This window comes from Remersonia thermophila, chromosome 2 (genome assembly GCF_042764415.1).
Source record: "Remersonia thermophila strain ATCC 22073 chromosome 2, whole genome shotgun sequence".
NCBI lineage: Eukaryota > Fungi > Ascomycota > Sordariomycetes > Sordariales > Chaetomiaceae > Remersonia > Remersonia thermophila.
Genome location: NC_092218.1, coordinates 4,068,258 through 4,083,595, shown reverse-complemented (window position 1 = coordinate 4,083,595; position 15,338 = coordinate 4,068,258). Strand labels below are relative to the sequence as shown.

The 15,338-nt window shown below is 58.0% G+C and overlaps 6 protein-coding genes across 6 annotated transcripts; 3 read left to right on the top strand and 3 right to left on the bottom strand.

The window, feature by feature from the left end:
- Positions 1-29: 29 nt before the first annotated feature.
- VTJ83DRAFT_2574 (uncharacterized protein) lies at positions 30-971 on the top strand (the record flags this gene model as incomplete). Its single annotated transcript, XM_071008859.1, has 2 exons — positions 30-440; positions 510-971. The coding sequence occupies 2 exons, from the start codon at positions 30-32 to the stop codon at positions 969-971; spliced, it is 873 nt and encodes a 290-aa protein (XP_070869114.1).
- A 351-nt stretch (positions 972-1,322) lies between these two features.
- Positions 1,323-1,769, bottom strand: VTJ83DRAFT_2573 (uncharacterized protein; the record flags this gene model as incomplete). Its single annotated transcript, XM_071008858.1, has 1 exon — positions 1,323-1,769. One exon carries the CDS (start codon positions 1,767-1,769, stop codon positions 1,323-1,325), a length of 447 nt encoding a protein of 148 aa, XP_070869113.1.
- A 439-nt stretch (positions 1,770-2,208) lies between these two features.
- On the top strand, positions 2,209-2,914 carry VTJ83DRAFT_2572 (uncharacterized protein; the record flags this gene model as incomplete). Its single annotated transcript, XM_071008857.1, has 5 exons — positions 2,209-2,251; positions 2,312-2,373; positions 2,460-2,606; positions 2,728-2,838; positions 2,903-2,914. The coding sequence occupies 5 exons, from the start codon at positions 2,209-2,211 to the stop codon at positions 2,912-2,914; spliced, it is 375 nt and encodes a 124-aa protein (XP_070869112.1).
- A 209-nt stretch (positions 2,915-3,123) lies between these two features.
- Positions 3,124-3,813, bottom strand: VTJ83DRAFT_2571 (uncharacterized protein; the record flags this gene model as incomplete). Its single annotated transcript, XM_071008856.1, has 4 exons — positions 3,124-3,245; positions 3,303-3,379; positions 3,435-3,526; positions 3,613-3,813. The coding sequence occupies 4 exons, from the start codon at positions 3,811-3,813 to the stop codon at positions 3,124-3,126; spliced, it is 492 nt and encodes a 163-aa protein (XP_070869111.1).
- A 4,260-nt stretch (positions 3,814-8,073) lies between these two features.
- On the top strand, positions 8,074-9,853 carry VTJ83DRAFT_2570 (uncharacterized protein; the record flags this gene model as incomplete). Its single annotated transcript, XM_071008855.1, has 3 exons — positions 8,074-8,327; positions 8,431-9,231; positions 9,487-9,853. The coding sequence occupies 3 exons, from the start codon at positions 8,074-8,076 to the stop codon at positions 9,851-9,853; spliced, it is 1,422 nt and encodes a 473-aa protein (XP_070869110.1).
- Positions 9,854-12,232: 2,379 nt separating this feature from the next.
- On the bottom strand, positions 12,233-15,184 carry VTJ83DRAFT_2569 (uncharacterized protein; the record flags this gene model as incomplete). Its single annotated transcript, XM_071008853.1, has 5 exons — positions 12,233-12,621; positions 12,691-13,246; positions 13,302-14,806; positions 14,882-15,044; positions 15,173-15,184. 5 exons carry the CDS (start codon positions 15,182-15,184, stop codon positions 12,233-12,235), a joined length of 2,625 nt encoding a protein of 874 aa, XP_070869109.1.
- Positions 15,185-15,338: the final 154 nt, after the last annotated feature.

Genomic DNA, 15,338 nt, shown 5'->3' with positions numbered 1-15,338 from the left:
TCCATCCACCTTGGGAAGCCCATGACAGAATGAAGCGCTCACGCGAACCCGAAGAGGCTCTGTTGGAGGACCCCTCTGCGCCGTTGGCGGCAGCGAGGGACCCGAGCATCCACCATGGCACAGCCAAGCTGAGCACCGTCGCCGCCGACAGCGATGGGGGCTCACTCTCGCCGCCGGCTGCCAAAGTCACCGAGCTCGACCTTTCCGAGAGCAGCCTCCACGGCAACGGCGGCATGGAGATGCGCTGCTCGCTGCCGCCGCACAAAGGAACCGAGGTGTTCTCAACATATGCCGAGTACGAGTCTCACTACCGGCAGCAACACTCCAACCGCTGCGCCCAATGTCGCAAGAACTTCCCCTCGGCGCGCTTCCTCGAGCTGCATATCGAGGAGACGCACGATGCGTTTGTCCAGGCGAGGAGGGAGAGGGGCGAACGGACGGTAAGGTTTTGGGGGTTCTTTCTCACGAATGCTTCGCCTCGCCTGCTGACGTTTCTGCCTCTCCAATAGTACTCTTGCTTCGTCGAGGGCTGTGACAGAAAGTGTAGCACCCCGCAGAAGCGCAAGATGCACCTGGTGGACAAGCACATGTACCCCAAGAACTTCTTTTTTGCCATCACACGGGACGGCATCGACGGCCGGAGATCATTGCTGCTGGAGGGCCGCCGCCACAAACCTCGCCACTCGAGCGAGCCACCCGCGGCATCATCTTCATCACAGAATCAAGGAGCGACCCGAGGCTCCAGCCTGGGGCCCGAGAAACAGCACGTGAGAGCAGCCCCAGAATCTCTCGAGAAGGCCACGACACAGGACTTGAGCTTGTGTGAGCCCGAACAGCGGGCCGAGCAGTCGCCGGGTGAACAGCCTGATCAAGAGATGGAGGACATATCCAGGGCCATGGCGGCGCTACAGTTTGTGCCCCCGAGCGTTCGTTTCGGGAGGGGGAAGAAGACGGGATTTGCCAAACGGTAGCTCCGGGCTCCTTTGTGGATGGCCTCCTGCATGGTGTTTTGTGCTAAACATGGCGGCGGAACGAGACAGCAAACATTCATTCGCGGAAACAGGGCATGCGGGCTGCCAAATAATGGCAGCCTCGCTTGGAATGTCATAACGCTGTGAGCCGTACGTACCTATAGAAGGCCGTGGGTGCAAACCAACCGAATCCTGACTCCTGATCCATCCGCCCTGATATGCGCCATATGTACATAGATAGTCCTTTGGAAAAGAAAACCGGCAATGAATTGATCCCAGATAACCTTTCTTTGCCCTCTTTCTTTCTCTGCCACCATCACTACCGCCATCACCATCCGATTTCCCCTCCTCTCAATCCGTTGACGCGCACCCCCTACACCCGCAATTCACGCACTGCACTTCCTGGTCCTCCTTCAGCTGCGCCCTCGGCACCCGGCACACGCATGTCGAGTTGAAGTTGGTCTCCTTGGTCTGGATGCACCGCAAGCAACACAGCTTTTCATACCCCTGCTTCTTCCACTTGGCGATGAGCATGGCGTCGGCGTAGCCGTTCTTGAGCAGCCACTCGTACAGCTGGCGGCTGATGGCCTCCTTTTCGTAGTAGAGCTCGTACACGTAGCGGCTGCGCTGGTGCGCAATCTGGAAGATGGGCCACTGCGCCTGGTGCTTGGGGACGTTGTCGGTGGGCGTGTTTTGCGCGTCCTTCATCTTGTTGGCAAAGATGAGGAGGTCCTCCTCGATGTCGCTGAAGCCGTCCGGGGGCGGCTTGCGCTTGGAGGCGGGACGGATGGCGGGCATGGTGGAGGTCCCTTTTTTGTGTGAGTACGAAGGCGTGAGAGTTTGGCTCACGTTCGAGGGGAGCGTGTCGAGGGGAAATGCGTTTTTGAGTAGGCGAAACTCAAACCCCCCCAGTTGGCTTGGCGATTGGACTCAAGAGGCTTGAGAGATGGATTCGGTCGGCTTGATGAATTCCATCCCCTTCTTGATGGACGTCGGTCGGGTTCATGGCTTGATGTTTTGAGCTGAGCCTGAAGCCGCTCGGTCTTGCCTTGCAGCAGGGGGCTTGTCCAGTTCGATGACTAAGCATGTGGGGTAGCCGACGAGCCGCCACGACCTAGTCGAGGTCCGAGCTTCGTGGATCGGGAGAGCCGCACCTCAACTTCAGGCGACCAGCATCCTGAATTGTCGATTCGAAGCGGCCGTTCGACCCTCCGCCCCCCCCAAGACCTCGGCCGCCATGGCTATCACCCCGACAAAGTTTGCCATTACCACGAGGCAGTGTGAGCTGCTCCCAAAATCTGCCAGAATGGAACCAACGAGCGACTGACGGCGAGCCACAGCGGCCAATTGGTCCGACGCCAAGCGGAGAGTGATTGCGGCATATCGAGCCTGGCTCCGGGCGGTACGATGCTCCCCAGAGAGCCAGACTCTCTTTCCCCTTGCTCAATTGTCACCTCGACTGACGCGGGTCTCTTTTTCCTCCTCTAGGCGCCCGAGATCCAGACCATGTACGGTGTCCCGTATCCCGTAGCCGCCATCCGGTCCCGCATCAGGCAAGAGTTTGAGCGCCACCGATACGTCAACAAGCTGCCCGTGGTCGACATCCTGCTGCACAAGAGCAACGCCGATTACCAAGTAAGACATTCCTAAGCGGCCAGCGGGCGAGAACGGCTGGGTCAAGCCCCTCTGAGAAGACCGAGGAGGATGGGAGAAGCCCGGGCAAGAGCGCGGACATGTGGCTGATATGCGACTGCAGGAAACCCTGAACTTCTGGCGCCAGTCCAACCACGTCATGTCCTTCTTCAAGGAGGAGTACTTCAGGGGGGAGAAGAGACTGCCGTCCAATTTCATCACCGGGTTCCTCGAGGTAAGCCCCCGATGGAGAGTCTTGGATGCCAGGTTGCTCCCGGACTCACAAAAACCCACTATAGGGCCGCAACTAGATACCGTCACAAGCCTTGTTTGAGTTGCCTGTAAATACGAAAATAAAACAAAACAAAAGTCTACCCGACCACCAAACCTGCTCTTTTTCGCTGAATCCATCCTGGATGTCAATGCTCGGTGTCACCCTCTAAGTTATGCATTCTTTTCCCCTCCAAAGCAACGCCGGAACGCCATCATTTCCCTTTCCTCCCTCGCGCGGAAGCCAAGTCTAAGACGACGATGCCGCAACGAACCTCTCCCTGGCATCAATGAACTTGTCCGTCACAACATCGCACAGCTCCTGCAGGTCTCGCAGCCCTTTCTGCAGCGCCTCGATGGCGGTCGTGCCCTCTGCGGAGAAGAGTCAGCAGGTGGGCATGCACGGGAGAGCGCGGTTCGGAAACCTACCAAAGGTCTGGATTCTGACGTTCATCTTGTTCTCGGATGGGTGGGGGATGGCGTATGCGCAGAACTCGACCTCGGGGCTGAGGGCCTTCGTTAGAATCATGATAAGGCAGGAGGATGAAACAGGATGCTTACTTCTTCATGATGATATACCGAAGAGCATTGCCGAGGGTGTGGCCCTCGTTGAGGAACTCAAACGAGGCAGCTGTGGGCGTAGAACCCGGGAGCTGAAGGTTGTCGTCTCTCATTAGCACATGAAGTCCCGGTTTCGTGACGCAAAGCCAAAGCCTCAACGGAGAAGGCCGAAGCTCACCAGTCTCACTCTCTGGACCTCCTCCTCTTCCTCTTCCTCATCCTCCTCCTCCTCAATGTCGTCTTCGTTCTCGTTGGCGTCCACCGACATGCCGTCGTCGGCAGCCTCGGGCTGGTGGGACGTGGGCGCCTCGTCCATGACGACGTCAGACGCAGGCTCGGCCGCGGTGGGCTCGTCCTTCTTGACCTTGGCCTTGGCCATTCTTGGTGCCGAGATGTATGAGTGGATTGTCTTGGCTACTGGCGGTTTATGAAATACGCTCTCTTCACAGGTCGCTCTCACTCTCCCTCGGCAGGGTGGAAGTTGGGATATCAAAATGATTTCAAGTCCCGAATCTTGCATGTAACGTTTATCGGGACCAGAATTTTCATTGGCGGGCTGGCCTGGAGTGGCCCGAGCGCCTCCTCCAAAATGACATCCCCACACAGGATCGTCACGTCTTGGAGCTGGAAACACGGCGAACGCTCAAGATGGGCACATAGAGAAATGACAGCACGAGACGCTCGCTGTTGGTTAAAAAAAGAAAAAGAAAAAAAAAAAAACCAAACAGTTTGCAGCCACGGCCAGGTCAACTGCTGTTGGCCTCTGTATTCTTCATGGTCTATACGCAGGCCGCTCGCATTACCGCCCGCCAAGGTTCCAGACAACCCAACCCCAACCTCAGTGGCCCAGCGGCTGCGAAGGAGACGCCGAAACGAGGATGAACGGCCAACAAGATTGCGTACCAGCCAGGCGGTATCGCACACGGGGTTTTCACCAGCTTGCCAACCATCGTCATGTCCATCAGTCGCATCCGGCGGCTGCGTCGGGGCCCATCATTTCGGCGGCCGCCTCCCTCCATCCCAGCCATCGTCCCGCGTGTCGATCCCCAAGAAAGTAACGTTAACCAGAGACATGTGTGTATGTCAGCCAGGTGGTCGGTCCGCCACGCGTGGTGGCTGTGGCCATTGCCGTTGCGGCTGCTCCTGCCCCTGCTGCTGCGTAACACATCCCCGGGTTTGGCTCGGTCAATTCTCCTTGAGCCCGCATTTCCCTGTCGGCCCTTCGACCGGGTGTTTCTGTGTCGACGCGCAAGAATCCGGAAAGCTGGGCTGGCGGTGCCTGCGTGCCTTGGGTTCCTACCTAGGTACGCCGTACACAGCATGTCGGCACTTCGTCCTCCGTCTGCGCCGAAGCTGCCGCGTAGCGCAGAACCGGGAGCTGCGGCTTTTACAAGATCCGTCAAAAAGCATGCCAAACACACAATCCCGATAGCTCACTATTAGTTATTGCTTGTTCAAGGCGGCCCCATCGGTGGCTTGTTCTGCGAGCCACCAAAAAAGGCACCTTCGCACGGCGAGCCACCGCTTGTCTCAGGGGAGCCGAAAGTGCACCGAGGCAAGGCTCCTCATTGGTGCTCCCTCGTGAGTCACCCCCCTTGCGCCTGACGCTGTCAGTTGTCGAATGCCTTGTTTGTCTGGTAGACACCATGAGACAACCAGCTCTATGAAAAGAACGGTTCCGGTACCCCAGGTAAGGGTATTGCAGCTGCGGTAGCGGGGAGGAGAGGCGACTGCGAGTAGCATCCTGATGATTGCTTCCCCGATCCACGCTTCACCACGTCGGCGGGGCCATGTGTCGTTGTGTTTTGGCGCGGCTATTATGGTCGCTGGCGACCATGGGTGCGCTGTGGATATGTGGCTGGAGGTGGTGTTGAGGGGAACCGCGCGCTGTTTGCCAGACTGACGATCAAATGTGGGATTTCTCCACCTACTACATGTTGGGGTTGAGTTCTGGATGGGGACCACCGGGTCGGGCAGGGCCCCAGTCTCTCAGTAACCATCGTATCTTGGAGGAGCCTGGCAGACGCCGTCGGGGCCAGCCTGCATGGTGGTCGATGTGTTGATGCGCAAATACCTAGTCGCTCGGTACTCCGAGCGGTGACTCGATTCTGCATCTATTTTACTTCGAACAAGGTTCCCGTCCACAGCATCTATTTCTAACCATGACGCATTCCCGAGAGCCGATGCCCCGCGTGGTCTTGAAGCTTAATTTGCTCTTGCGGCCGGCAAGCCGTCGATCCGTGTCTGGCGATTGCAGCGGGCGGAGGCCGGTGATCGGCTGGGGCCGCGGGCAACTCTTACTTTCTCTGTCTCTGGTGGGAAGGGAGCGCTTCACCATTTCTGGGATTTCGTAGGCTCCTTGGAGCACAGACGAGTTTCAGGTGGTCGCCAGGGTTGTGGCGCAAAGTGTTCTGCAGGAGCCCTGAGCAAGGCGACATGGGTCATCATCATGGGTCCAAGAAACGAGAAACGGCGGACCGGGCGGCTGGGCCAATGACGAAGCGAGACCACACCATCGATTCCGCGCCAATCTATCCGGACGGATTTTGATGTTGTCCACCGTGCGAGCGTGCCGCTGCGTTTGAGAGCATGCTTGTTTGTCGGTCCCGAGAGAGAGGGAGAGAAGGAGAGTGACTATGTAGGATGTAGGTACGCAGCACATAGAGTCGGAGAGAGGGAAGGGGGTAGGGGGGGGGGGGGGGGGTAGGGGGGCTCAACCTGACGCTGGCTGCCCTGTCTCAGGTCCCAGATGTTTTGTTGTCCTCTGTCACCTGAGATAAGAGCCCGCGCCGCAGGGCACGACGTACGCGAGGCAGCTCGGTGAAGTGGCAAGGCGGCTTGGGTGGTATCGAAGCACCCTTTGGCGAACGACGGACAATATCCATGGATCATCAGCTGTCCATCCTGGGAACGATGCGGAGAGATTTTGAGTCGATCCTGTCGCTCTCAGGGGTCCGTGACAATAGCCAAGCCCCAACGGGACTCCACCCACCGCTCCACGACGGCCAACCTCAAACACTAGAACCACAGGTTTGCAGTCAACCAGCCCGCAACACCCCGTCCTCCCTCATGACGCTTGCAACGGCGGAGGGGAAGCGATACATGGATGGCGATGGATGGCGTCGTTATTCGCCAGCAAAGCTTTGCACCCGGGCTTGCGACACCCCGCTCGCGGGTCCATCTTGTCGTATCGGCAAGCAAGTCATGAGCCGGCCTTGTTTGGTTCTGGCCCGGGTGTCGTCGGGGAAGCGTGTGTGCGAGCGTCCCCTTGCTGTGAATGGATCACGTTCCCGCGAGCGATCGTCTCACAGTCCAGCCCCTCATCCCTAATTCCCCCTAAGGACCCGTATCCGATGCGAAGCCCCTGGCTCGGTTTGAGACGACTTTTGCCTTCATACAAAGTGCTTATTTGCTGCACGCTGCGGGGCTTGACGAGCTATCTTCTTTTTTTTTCCTCTGATGTTTGCTGCTGCTGCTGCTGCTGCTGCTGCTTCTCACCACCGCACGAAATCTCCCCATTCCCCAGCTGGTTCTGTGTGGGTTTCCCCCGGTCCGATCCGCGCACAGCACATCTCGGCAGCGCAGACGCTCACCCGCCCCAACCGAAAACGAGAACCGAGTTCATCATTCATTTCCAAAGACAGCGCCGAAGTCGAGGGCCAACAACAACGAACAACGAAACGAAGGACGGGTGAAAGAATTGGGAGGAGAAAAGGTCGGGGACGGTTCGAAAAGTGCCAGCCGTTGGACAGCAGCGAGCGACGAAGACGACGACGACGACGTGACCGACTTGCTTTTTTTTTGTCTCGAACGACCAGCTGCACAGACGTCACGACTGCGACATTGAGTTGTGGGGAAAGCGACGCAAGGAAGGAGGATTCCAAGGTTGCTGAACTGGGGCTGGGTGACAGCCTGCGCTGAAACTGCCGAAAAGAGAAAGCGCAGGACGGGCGCCAGTTGCTGCTGCTGCTGGGGCTGCTATTGCCTGCGCCCTTGGGACGCTGTCACACCCCCAAGCCAACCCCGAGCTTTGGATCCTGGGATTTTTGGTTTTGGTTTTTGGGTGAGCCCAGCCCTGCCCCGTTCCCAGCACACCTCTCGGCCTGCATCTCCCGGAACCGACCACGACCCGATCCCTTTTTATCCAGTTCAAGGTTGCTGACCAACGGTGGTCAGGAAAGCCCGCTTGGGGACGACGAGGAAGACGAGAGTTCTTGAAATCGCGTTGGCCTAGGAGCAGCTCGTTGCTCGTCGTTGGCCTCTGTCGAATTAGATTGTTTCTTTTTTTTCCGGTCTTTCTCGCTCTCGTTTCTCTCGAGTCAAGGCCGTCACCGGTTGATTTCAGAGCGTCGCAGCAGAGGAGAGGGATCTTGTGGTTGCAGAGACGGTGGCTTAACCAACGAACCAACACAAAGTCGCCCCCCTTACCCGCCGCACGCACCCACCACACGCATTCAAAGGCAGCAACCAGGAACCCTCGTTTCGCGCGCACCAACGCCCGGGTTTCCATCATCCTTCTCCGCAAGGAGGCGCTTTTGGCGACGCTGTTGGACCGGCTTTTGGTCGGATCCATCATCCATTCTCCCTGATTTCATCTCGTTGGCATCATCCCAGCGCCATCTCAGACCCATCATTGATCATGAGTACCGCGGTCGCAATGGCACTTTCGCCCGCCCCTCACGACAGGCCTTCTTCCTACGGCTCTGATCTGCCCCCTCCTGCGTCTGCGACAACTTCCCCCGCCGCTCAGAGGACAGCCGCCGCCGCTGCCGCCCCCCCGCCAGCGACGTCGAGCAGCGACAAGAACAATGCGCCGCAGCCGCGATCCGGCAGCGGGAGCCCGAGAGGCTCCGCTGCCGCTCCGAGCGCGCAAAAGTCATCGCCACCTAGCGCGTAAGCCAACACCGGCCCCCAACTCCCTCAGCGTGGCTTTAGAGCCCTTGTCGTTTCTGCATCGCATGTGATGCTAACCCCTTTCTTGTTCAACGGCTCACAGATCTCGGACTTTGAGCGGACCCAAAATAGTTGTCAAGCAGGAGCCTGGCTCGCCGGGTCTGCAGACCTCGAGGCATCGGCCACGGAAGCTCGACCTCTCCAAAAACACCACCAACATCGTGTCCCCGGCGACGGGTCGCCCGCTGACCGCCCGGGACAGCGCCCTTGCCATCCAGGAGGTTGGCCTCGCTTGCCTGTCGCCCGGCTTCGTCCCCAAGGACGCCCAGGAGCAAGAGCAATTGAACCGCAGCATGAGCGTCCGGGAACAACAGAGGCAAATCATCGAGGCGAGGTTACAACAGCAGTCGGCCAAGCTGGGAGACAACGGCGACAAGGACAAGGATGGACCCGGGCATCACTTTGCGGCAAAGACCCCTGGTCTTGCCCGCAAGCGCGGCGCTCCTCCGGGCCTGAGCATCGTCGCGCCGCCCCATGAGCAGTTCGCCAACGAGCGTGTCATTCAGTCAGCGCCGCTCGGCCAGACCTTCACAGGGCGCCACAACCCGCACCCGCTGACCAGGCACATCACCAACCAGCCCTCCAACCTGTCCAGCACCTCACACATCCACCACGTGCCCGCCAACCAGACAAACAACCGCCTGCCACCTCTCGCCGACGTCTTCGGCCAAAACCTCGCCCACCCCGAGCCAACTGGCCACGGCCTTTACTCGAGCCAGAGCCGCGCTCCGCTCCCGTCCCCCCATCACCCGCCGCCGCCGCAATCAACGCGCCCGCGCGAGTACAAGTCTGCCGAGGAGGCTCAGGTCGAGCTGGCCGGTGGCCGGCCCGAGCTCCTACCAAAGTTAGTACGCTACGGCGGTGGCCATCAGCCCCCAACGCCGCCGTCTCCCCCGCAGGCATCTCGCGATCCTGCGCAGCACAGTGTTCACCACCCCCCTAGCCAAAACGGCAATGTTTCTTCCTCCTCTTCCCACTCTCACGACAGTCATTCCCACCATCACCACCACCACCACCATCACCACCATCACCATCACAATTCCACCCACCCCCACCCTAATAGAATCTCCCCCGCTGACCCGGCTCTCGCCGCCCGCAGCAGCCGAAGCCACAGCAGCAGCTCCAGCCACCACCACCACCACCCCCCACCACCACATCACACTGCCCCCACTCCCCACACCACCAGCAACAACGCCGCCGCCGTGCCGCCTCCATCGGGCTCGCACAAGAGAAGGCGCGCCGAGTACGAAGAGGGCGGCAGCCCCCCGCTGGGCAACGGCGGACGTCCCGCCCCGGCCATGCCGCACGTGTCGTACGGCCCTGGACCGTCTACGGGTTCGGCGTCGCACTCTTCCTCGCGGAGGGGGCCGTTCGGCGAGGGCCGCGACAGCCCAGAGACGATCGCCGCCAAGAAGGAGGAGTTTTTGGCGCTGTGCGCGAGGGCCTGGGATTTGTTCCATTCATGATGTGCTCACCTTCCGGCCCACTCTTTTGGTCTGTCGGGTTGTGTCGGCTTCCCATGAGTCTTTTCTTGGGGAGTTGCCTATATCCCGCTGCTTGGAATGTTTGCTTTCATCGGTATTGGTGCCAATTAATCGAGGTGGATAATTGTTGGGGGGGGGGGGGGGGGGGAGTTTGGGTGTATGTGGTTGGAAAAGAACCTCTAGGGGAGAGTGTGGAGTGAGGGCCGCGGGAGGCGCACACTCTCTTTGGGGGTTTATGCACATGTTCATTTGTCTTCTAGGTTGAAGACTGGAGGATTCAGTTGGGACTTGCTTGGGTGTTTACTTATATTCCCTAGGTATTGTGTAACTTTGAATGTTTGGGGCTCTTCGTGAAGGGGGCAAAGGAAAGGGGGATAGGGATTTTGGTGGGCGGGGGGTACTGTTTGGTTTTACCTGATTCTTCTGGTTTTGTGCCTTGCTGTCTAGGGTGTATAAGGGTTGTGTAAGTGCGTGTTGACTTGTGTGAATACCAGAATTCAAAGTGTTGAAGTCGGCCGTATCTAGGGGACTGGGCAGTCATGAGTCCTGTGGATGAAAGCAACACCGAAAGCAAAGGAGGTAAGGGGGGAGGGAGAGGGTTTTCTTCTGGTTCTGTGTTGATAAGTCGGAAAAGCCAATCGGTCCTGGTGGCTGTGTTGGACTCTCGGGCATCTCTTGGGTCCCAAGGACTGACTGGATGGTCAAGGTGCTTGCTTGTCGGAGTCCCTTTGGTTGCCCACCCGTCTGTCTCCTTTCTTTCCCTCGTCCCCATCTCTCTCCTCCCTCATCCCTAGGTACTTTGTAACAAACGTGGAATCCCTTCTTTGAAATTATCTGGCCGTACACGAACATGTCCATTGACGACTTTTTTCTGACTTACATTTCAAAAGCTCATGAGGGGATGGCAGCATGACGAGCACGACAAACCATTACACCACTTGAGGAGAGATCCTTCGGAAGGGATCTGAAGATCTGACCAAAAGCTCGGGCTGATCAAGTTCCTGTTGATTAACGACCATCCACGAGCACCAGCTGGAATCTACCAACACCCATGAACCCGCGCGACTCGTGCCATCATTGCCACGCAGGTCGGCTCATGGGCAAAAAAAAAAAAAAAAAAAAAAAAAAAAAAAAAAAAAAAAAAAAAAAAAACAGGCAGGCACAGCAGAAACAGAAGAGACAAAGCCTTACCGCTGCGCTTCCTTCTCCCATTGCTCACGAAACCACTCATCTCCTGAGTACGCCCAAACGTCCAGACAAACCCCCTGTTGTTGTAACCCGCCATCTACCCATCTACCACGCCAATCTCCCGTCTCCCATCCCGCCGCGTCTTGGAGGTCCCTACCCCCTCAATTCCCAGCCAGCATACATCATTCCTCCAGAGCAGGGCGACTTCAGGGCCACCAAGCTTACTCACAACAGAATACCTAGGTACGTAGGGCCAAACCAGCCAGCAGAAAGAAAAACGCATCAACCGACCGACGCCGGCATCCTTCACAGATTATTTGCAACTAACTGCCTAGGTACCTAGCTAGTAAAGGATATCAACAAAGCCTTGCTTGGCTTTCAGCATAAGGACTCGAGGAAGAATAGCTAGGGTAGGCACCCAGGAAATTAAGCAGAGAAGAGCGGAGAAAAGAGAGTGACACAAAGAGAACAAAGCCCACCAACATCTGTTGATATTGCCTATGATATCCGGCAATCCGTCAACCCTGGAACCCGACCAGACCATTGGAAAAAGAAAGCATGCATGGCATTCGTAGGATAAAAGGTGAGAATAAAACAAGCCATAGAACAACCCTAAACGCAAATAACACCACTAGCAATGACCAAGATGAAACCCCCCCACCTCCTTAGGTCCGAGTCCCGACCAGTCATCTGTGTGTCTTCATTGAACAGTGGAGAAGGAAACATAAGGAAACATGAAATGAAGAAGACCCTGTGTACTTTATTTCTTTTCTCTTTTTTTTCCCACCCATGACAGACAGATAACAAGATAGCTTTCCGAACCCTTACTCTCGTAGTTGGTATTGTCGTGACCCCAGATCAGACCAAGGACAAAAGGACAAGAAATCAAGCGAGTAAGGATATATCGTCCAAGAAGAGCGAGCAAACACACAAAGGAGTAATAGAAAAAGAAGGCAAGCCTGCGCCCGTCTCTCGTCCCCCATCTTGTACGATCGTATGCTTGTCGAGGTTTTGTGTCGTATGTTGTGTGTTTGCGGACGTGGCCCCCGGTGTCACGTCCAGCACCGTGAAGAGATTACAACCGATCTAGCCCATAAAAAGTAGTTGCGTGGAACACGAAGCGAAACGACGAGGAAGGCAGAACAGGAGGTATCCGGATTATGCCTTGGCCGCCTATGAATTGGAGGGCGCCCCGCTGTTTTGTTTTTCCGATGGCTGATTGCTGAAAGCATCCGCGGCTGGCTTGACACCATTTGGGACTGGACACGGAGCGGTGATGGACGGCGAGCTGGCCGGGGTATTGACCTCGCCGGCTGGATTCGGGGTGGGAGAGGCCGAATGGACATCGACTCGCAGGCCGGGGGAGGTCGGGGCTGTGGAGGTCGGGGTATGCTGCCCGCTGCTGGGCGAGGATTCGGAGAGCCGGGACTCCGAGACCAAGCGGGTCATGGCCTCGATTTGCTTGCTGGTAGCGCCGGATCTCTTGAGAGATGGGAGATGTGCTGCCAGCTTCTCCACCAGCGCTGTCCGGTCGGCAGGTTGAAGTGCCCGGACGAGTTTTTCTTGGGTTTGTCAGCAAGACCGAAGCTTCCCATCAAAGCGGAGAGTAAAAAAAAAAAAAAGAAACTTACGAATGACGTAGTTGCCGTATTGATCCTTCATCAGCTGGAAGAGCGGACCGTTGGCCTCATCGGCACGGACCAGAAGCTGATCCCTAATGGCGCGCTGCTCCTGGGGCGTGCCATGCATGATGCACTTTTCGACGACATTTGACGCATTCTTGTGCCTTGACAGAGACAGAATCTGGGGTGTGACGCAGCTGATGATGCTTGCGCGGTCCTCGGCCGGGCCCTTCTCAAGGACATGCTGAATAACATAATTGCCAAACATGTCGGTGAGCAGCTTCTGGACGCCCGTGTGCAGCTCCTTCATCATGGAAAGCTTGTCATCGTCGGAGCCGTGTTCCAGGACACGCTGGATCACACGGCAACCGTACTGGTGCGAGGCGAGATCGCAGATGTGGCCCTTGAAGCCTGCCATCATCGTGTTCAGATGCTCACGGGGAACCAGGGCGATGGCTTGCTGGATCACGTGGTTACCGTGCTGGTCCATGGACACGGCGATGAGTTCCGGCTCCAACTCCTTCACCAGCTCCACCTGCTGCGCAACCAGTACGTGCTCAAGAGCCTGGACAACATTAGCAAGCTGGCAAAGACGAAAACTAGCAACCGAGGAGGCCCACCTTCTGCACGACCCTGCAGCCGTACATCTGGGTCGACAGGTCGACAACCTTGCCCTTCATGGCGCTGGCAAGGACCTTCTTCTGTACCTGGTCGCCGTGTTCAAACAGCTTCTGCATGACATAGTTGCCGAACACGTCCTTCATGAGCTGGATTGTGTTGGGCTCGATCTCGGCAAAAACGCGGGCTCTCTCTTCGCTGTTGGCCGTCTCCAGTTTTGACTGGATGAACCGAGAGGCGTGTTGATCGCCACAGAACTCCACGATGTGGCCCCAAATATCCTGGAGCTCCCACTTCCTCGATCTAGGGCTGTTGCGGAACTCGTCCAGGAGCGGGCTTCTGAAGGCTCTTCCCGCATCCTGGTCTCTGGCAGGCCGGGTCGGGATCGCACCAGCTCCAAAGCCAAATGGCATCATGGGGATTCCAAAGGTTGCCATCGGACTCGCGTTACGGGGATCGTTGTACGCCGCAGCGAACGGAGAAGCGAGCTGCGGGAGGCCTGGATAGTAGCCGCTCGGGAAGAAGGCGGCGGCCGGCGATGGCTGAACATAAGGATCAGCCAGGCCACGGCGCGCCAGGTCGGCGGCCAACATCGGGTCTCGCGACACAGGTCTGGACCAAGGGTCCCCGTTGATCTGCGGGGTCCCGGCGAAGCTCCTGGGGCTGTTCAGGCCGCCGGCGGTCTGGTAGGTGCTCCCGGCCGGCGAGTTCCGTCCGGTGATTGATCCCCGCTTCTCAAAGCTGGCGCCGTTCCTGAGCGCGTCCCTGGCAGCCCCGTTCATGTACGCCTGCCCATTGTCCCAGGATTGCGATACCGGGTTGAACTGGAAGTTCTGAGAGACGCCATCATAGGCCGGGGCGTTATTGCCGTTGGCTGCGGCGCTTTTGGCCACGTCGGTTAGGCTTAGCATGCTGAGGGCGTCGGAAAAGCTCACACCCTGTCGCGCGGGGGTCTGGTCGAAGCCGGCGCCCTGCTGGGAGAGAGACGGGCCCGAGATGGACGGTCGCTGCGAGTGAATTGGCGTTGCCGTGGTGGACATGTAGGTGAGCTCGCTCAGGGACGTGGGCTGGGTGGCATAGTCCGATTCCTGACGTCCGGATATCGAGTTTCGTAGCCCATGCGCGAGCTGGTCCTGAACCTGCCGCCGGCCGGGCGCCGAGTAGAGGGAACGGTCGAGATCTTGCGTGCTGAACTGGTCTCCGGGTCCACTATCCCCAGACCCTGCAAACCCGAACCTGGGGCCGCCGTTTGTGGGCTGCATCGAGGCCATGGTCGATGGCCGGGACCCGACGGCCGATGTCTGGAGTGTGTTCGAGGAAGGTGCAAAGATGCTGCCGTATGGGTTGGTGGGAAACCCCGAGGGTTCGGGACGGGTCCGCGGGGAGGTGTTGCCAGACGGCTTGGTATCCGTCGTGTTCCAGTAGGAGCTGCCCCATGTGGGCTTGTCGGCCGACGACGTCGCCGCGATGCTGGCAAAGGCAGCCGCGGTGAAGCTATTGAAAGCATCTACAGACGGAGGAATCAGCACTCGAGGCATTGCCGTTGCTTTTTCCCGAGAGTCCGGGTTGGCCTAAAACGAACCTCTGGAGGACACGCCATCTCGGCCCGTCGCAAACGCCCCGTTAGAGTCATTGTTCCAGGGTACTTGGACGTTTCTGTTGAGGAAGCCGTTGGTGGCAGCCGGCTGTGTGCTTTGCGTCTCTCTCGGAACGCCGGTATAGTCCGAAAATCGACTGCGTCTCGTCTGGTACCGGGCTTTGCGTTAGCTTCACGGTGCAGCAGCGGTGGATTCGGACGAGCGATGCCCAAGGGGCGAAGCCCGGCGCTGCGCCGGATCGGCAACGACTCGGCGGAAGCGACAAGCCGACGTACATTGTTCGCCATGATGATTGTGATGCTACCCGTGTAGCTCACGGAGCGAGCGAGGCTGGTCCAAGACTATCAACAATTGTGGCGCGGAGGCCTGTCCGGCCGATATGGTGCCGGCGTTATCGTTCGCAGGGGGGCGTCCTCGAGCTGAGCAGGAGGGTATGGGTTC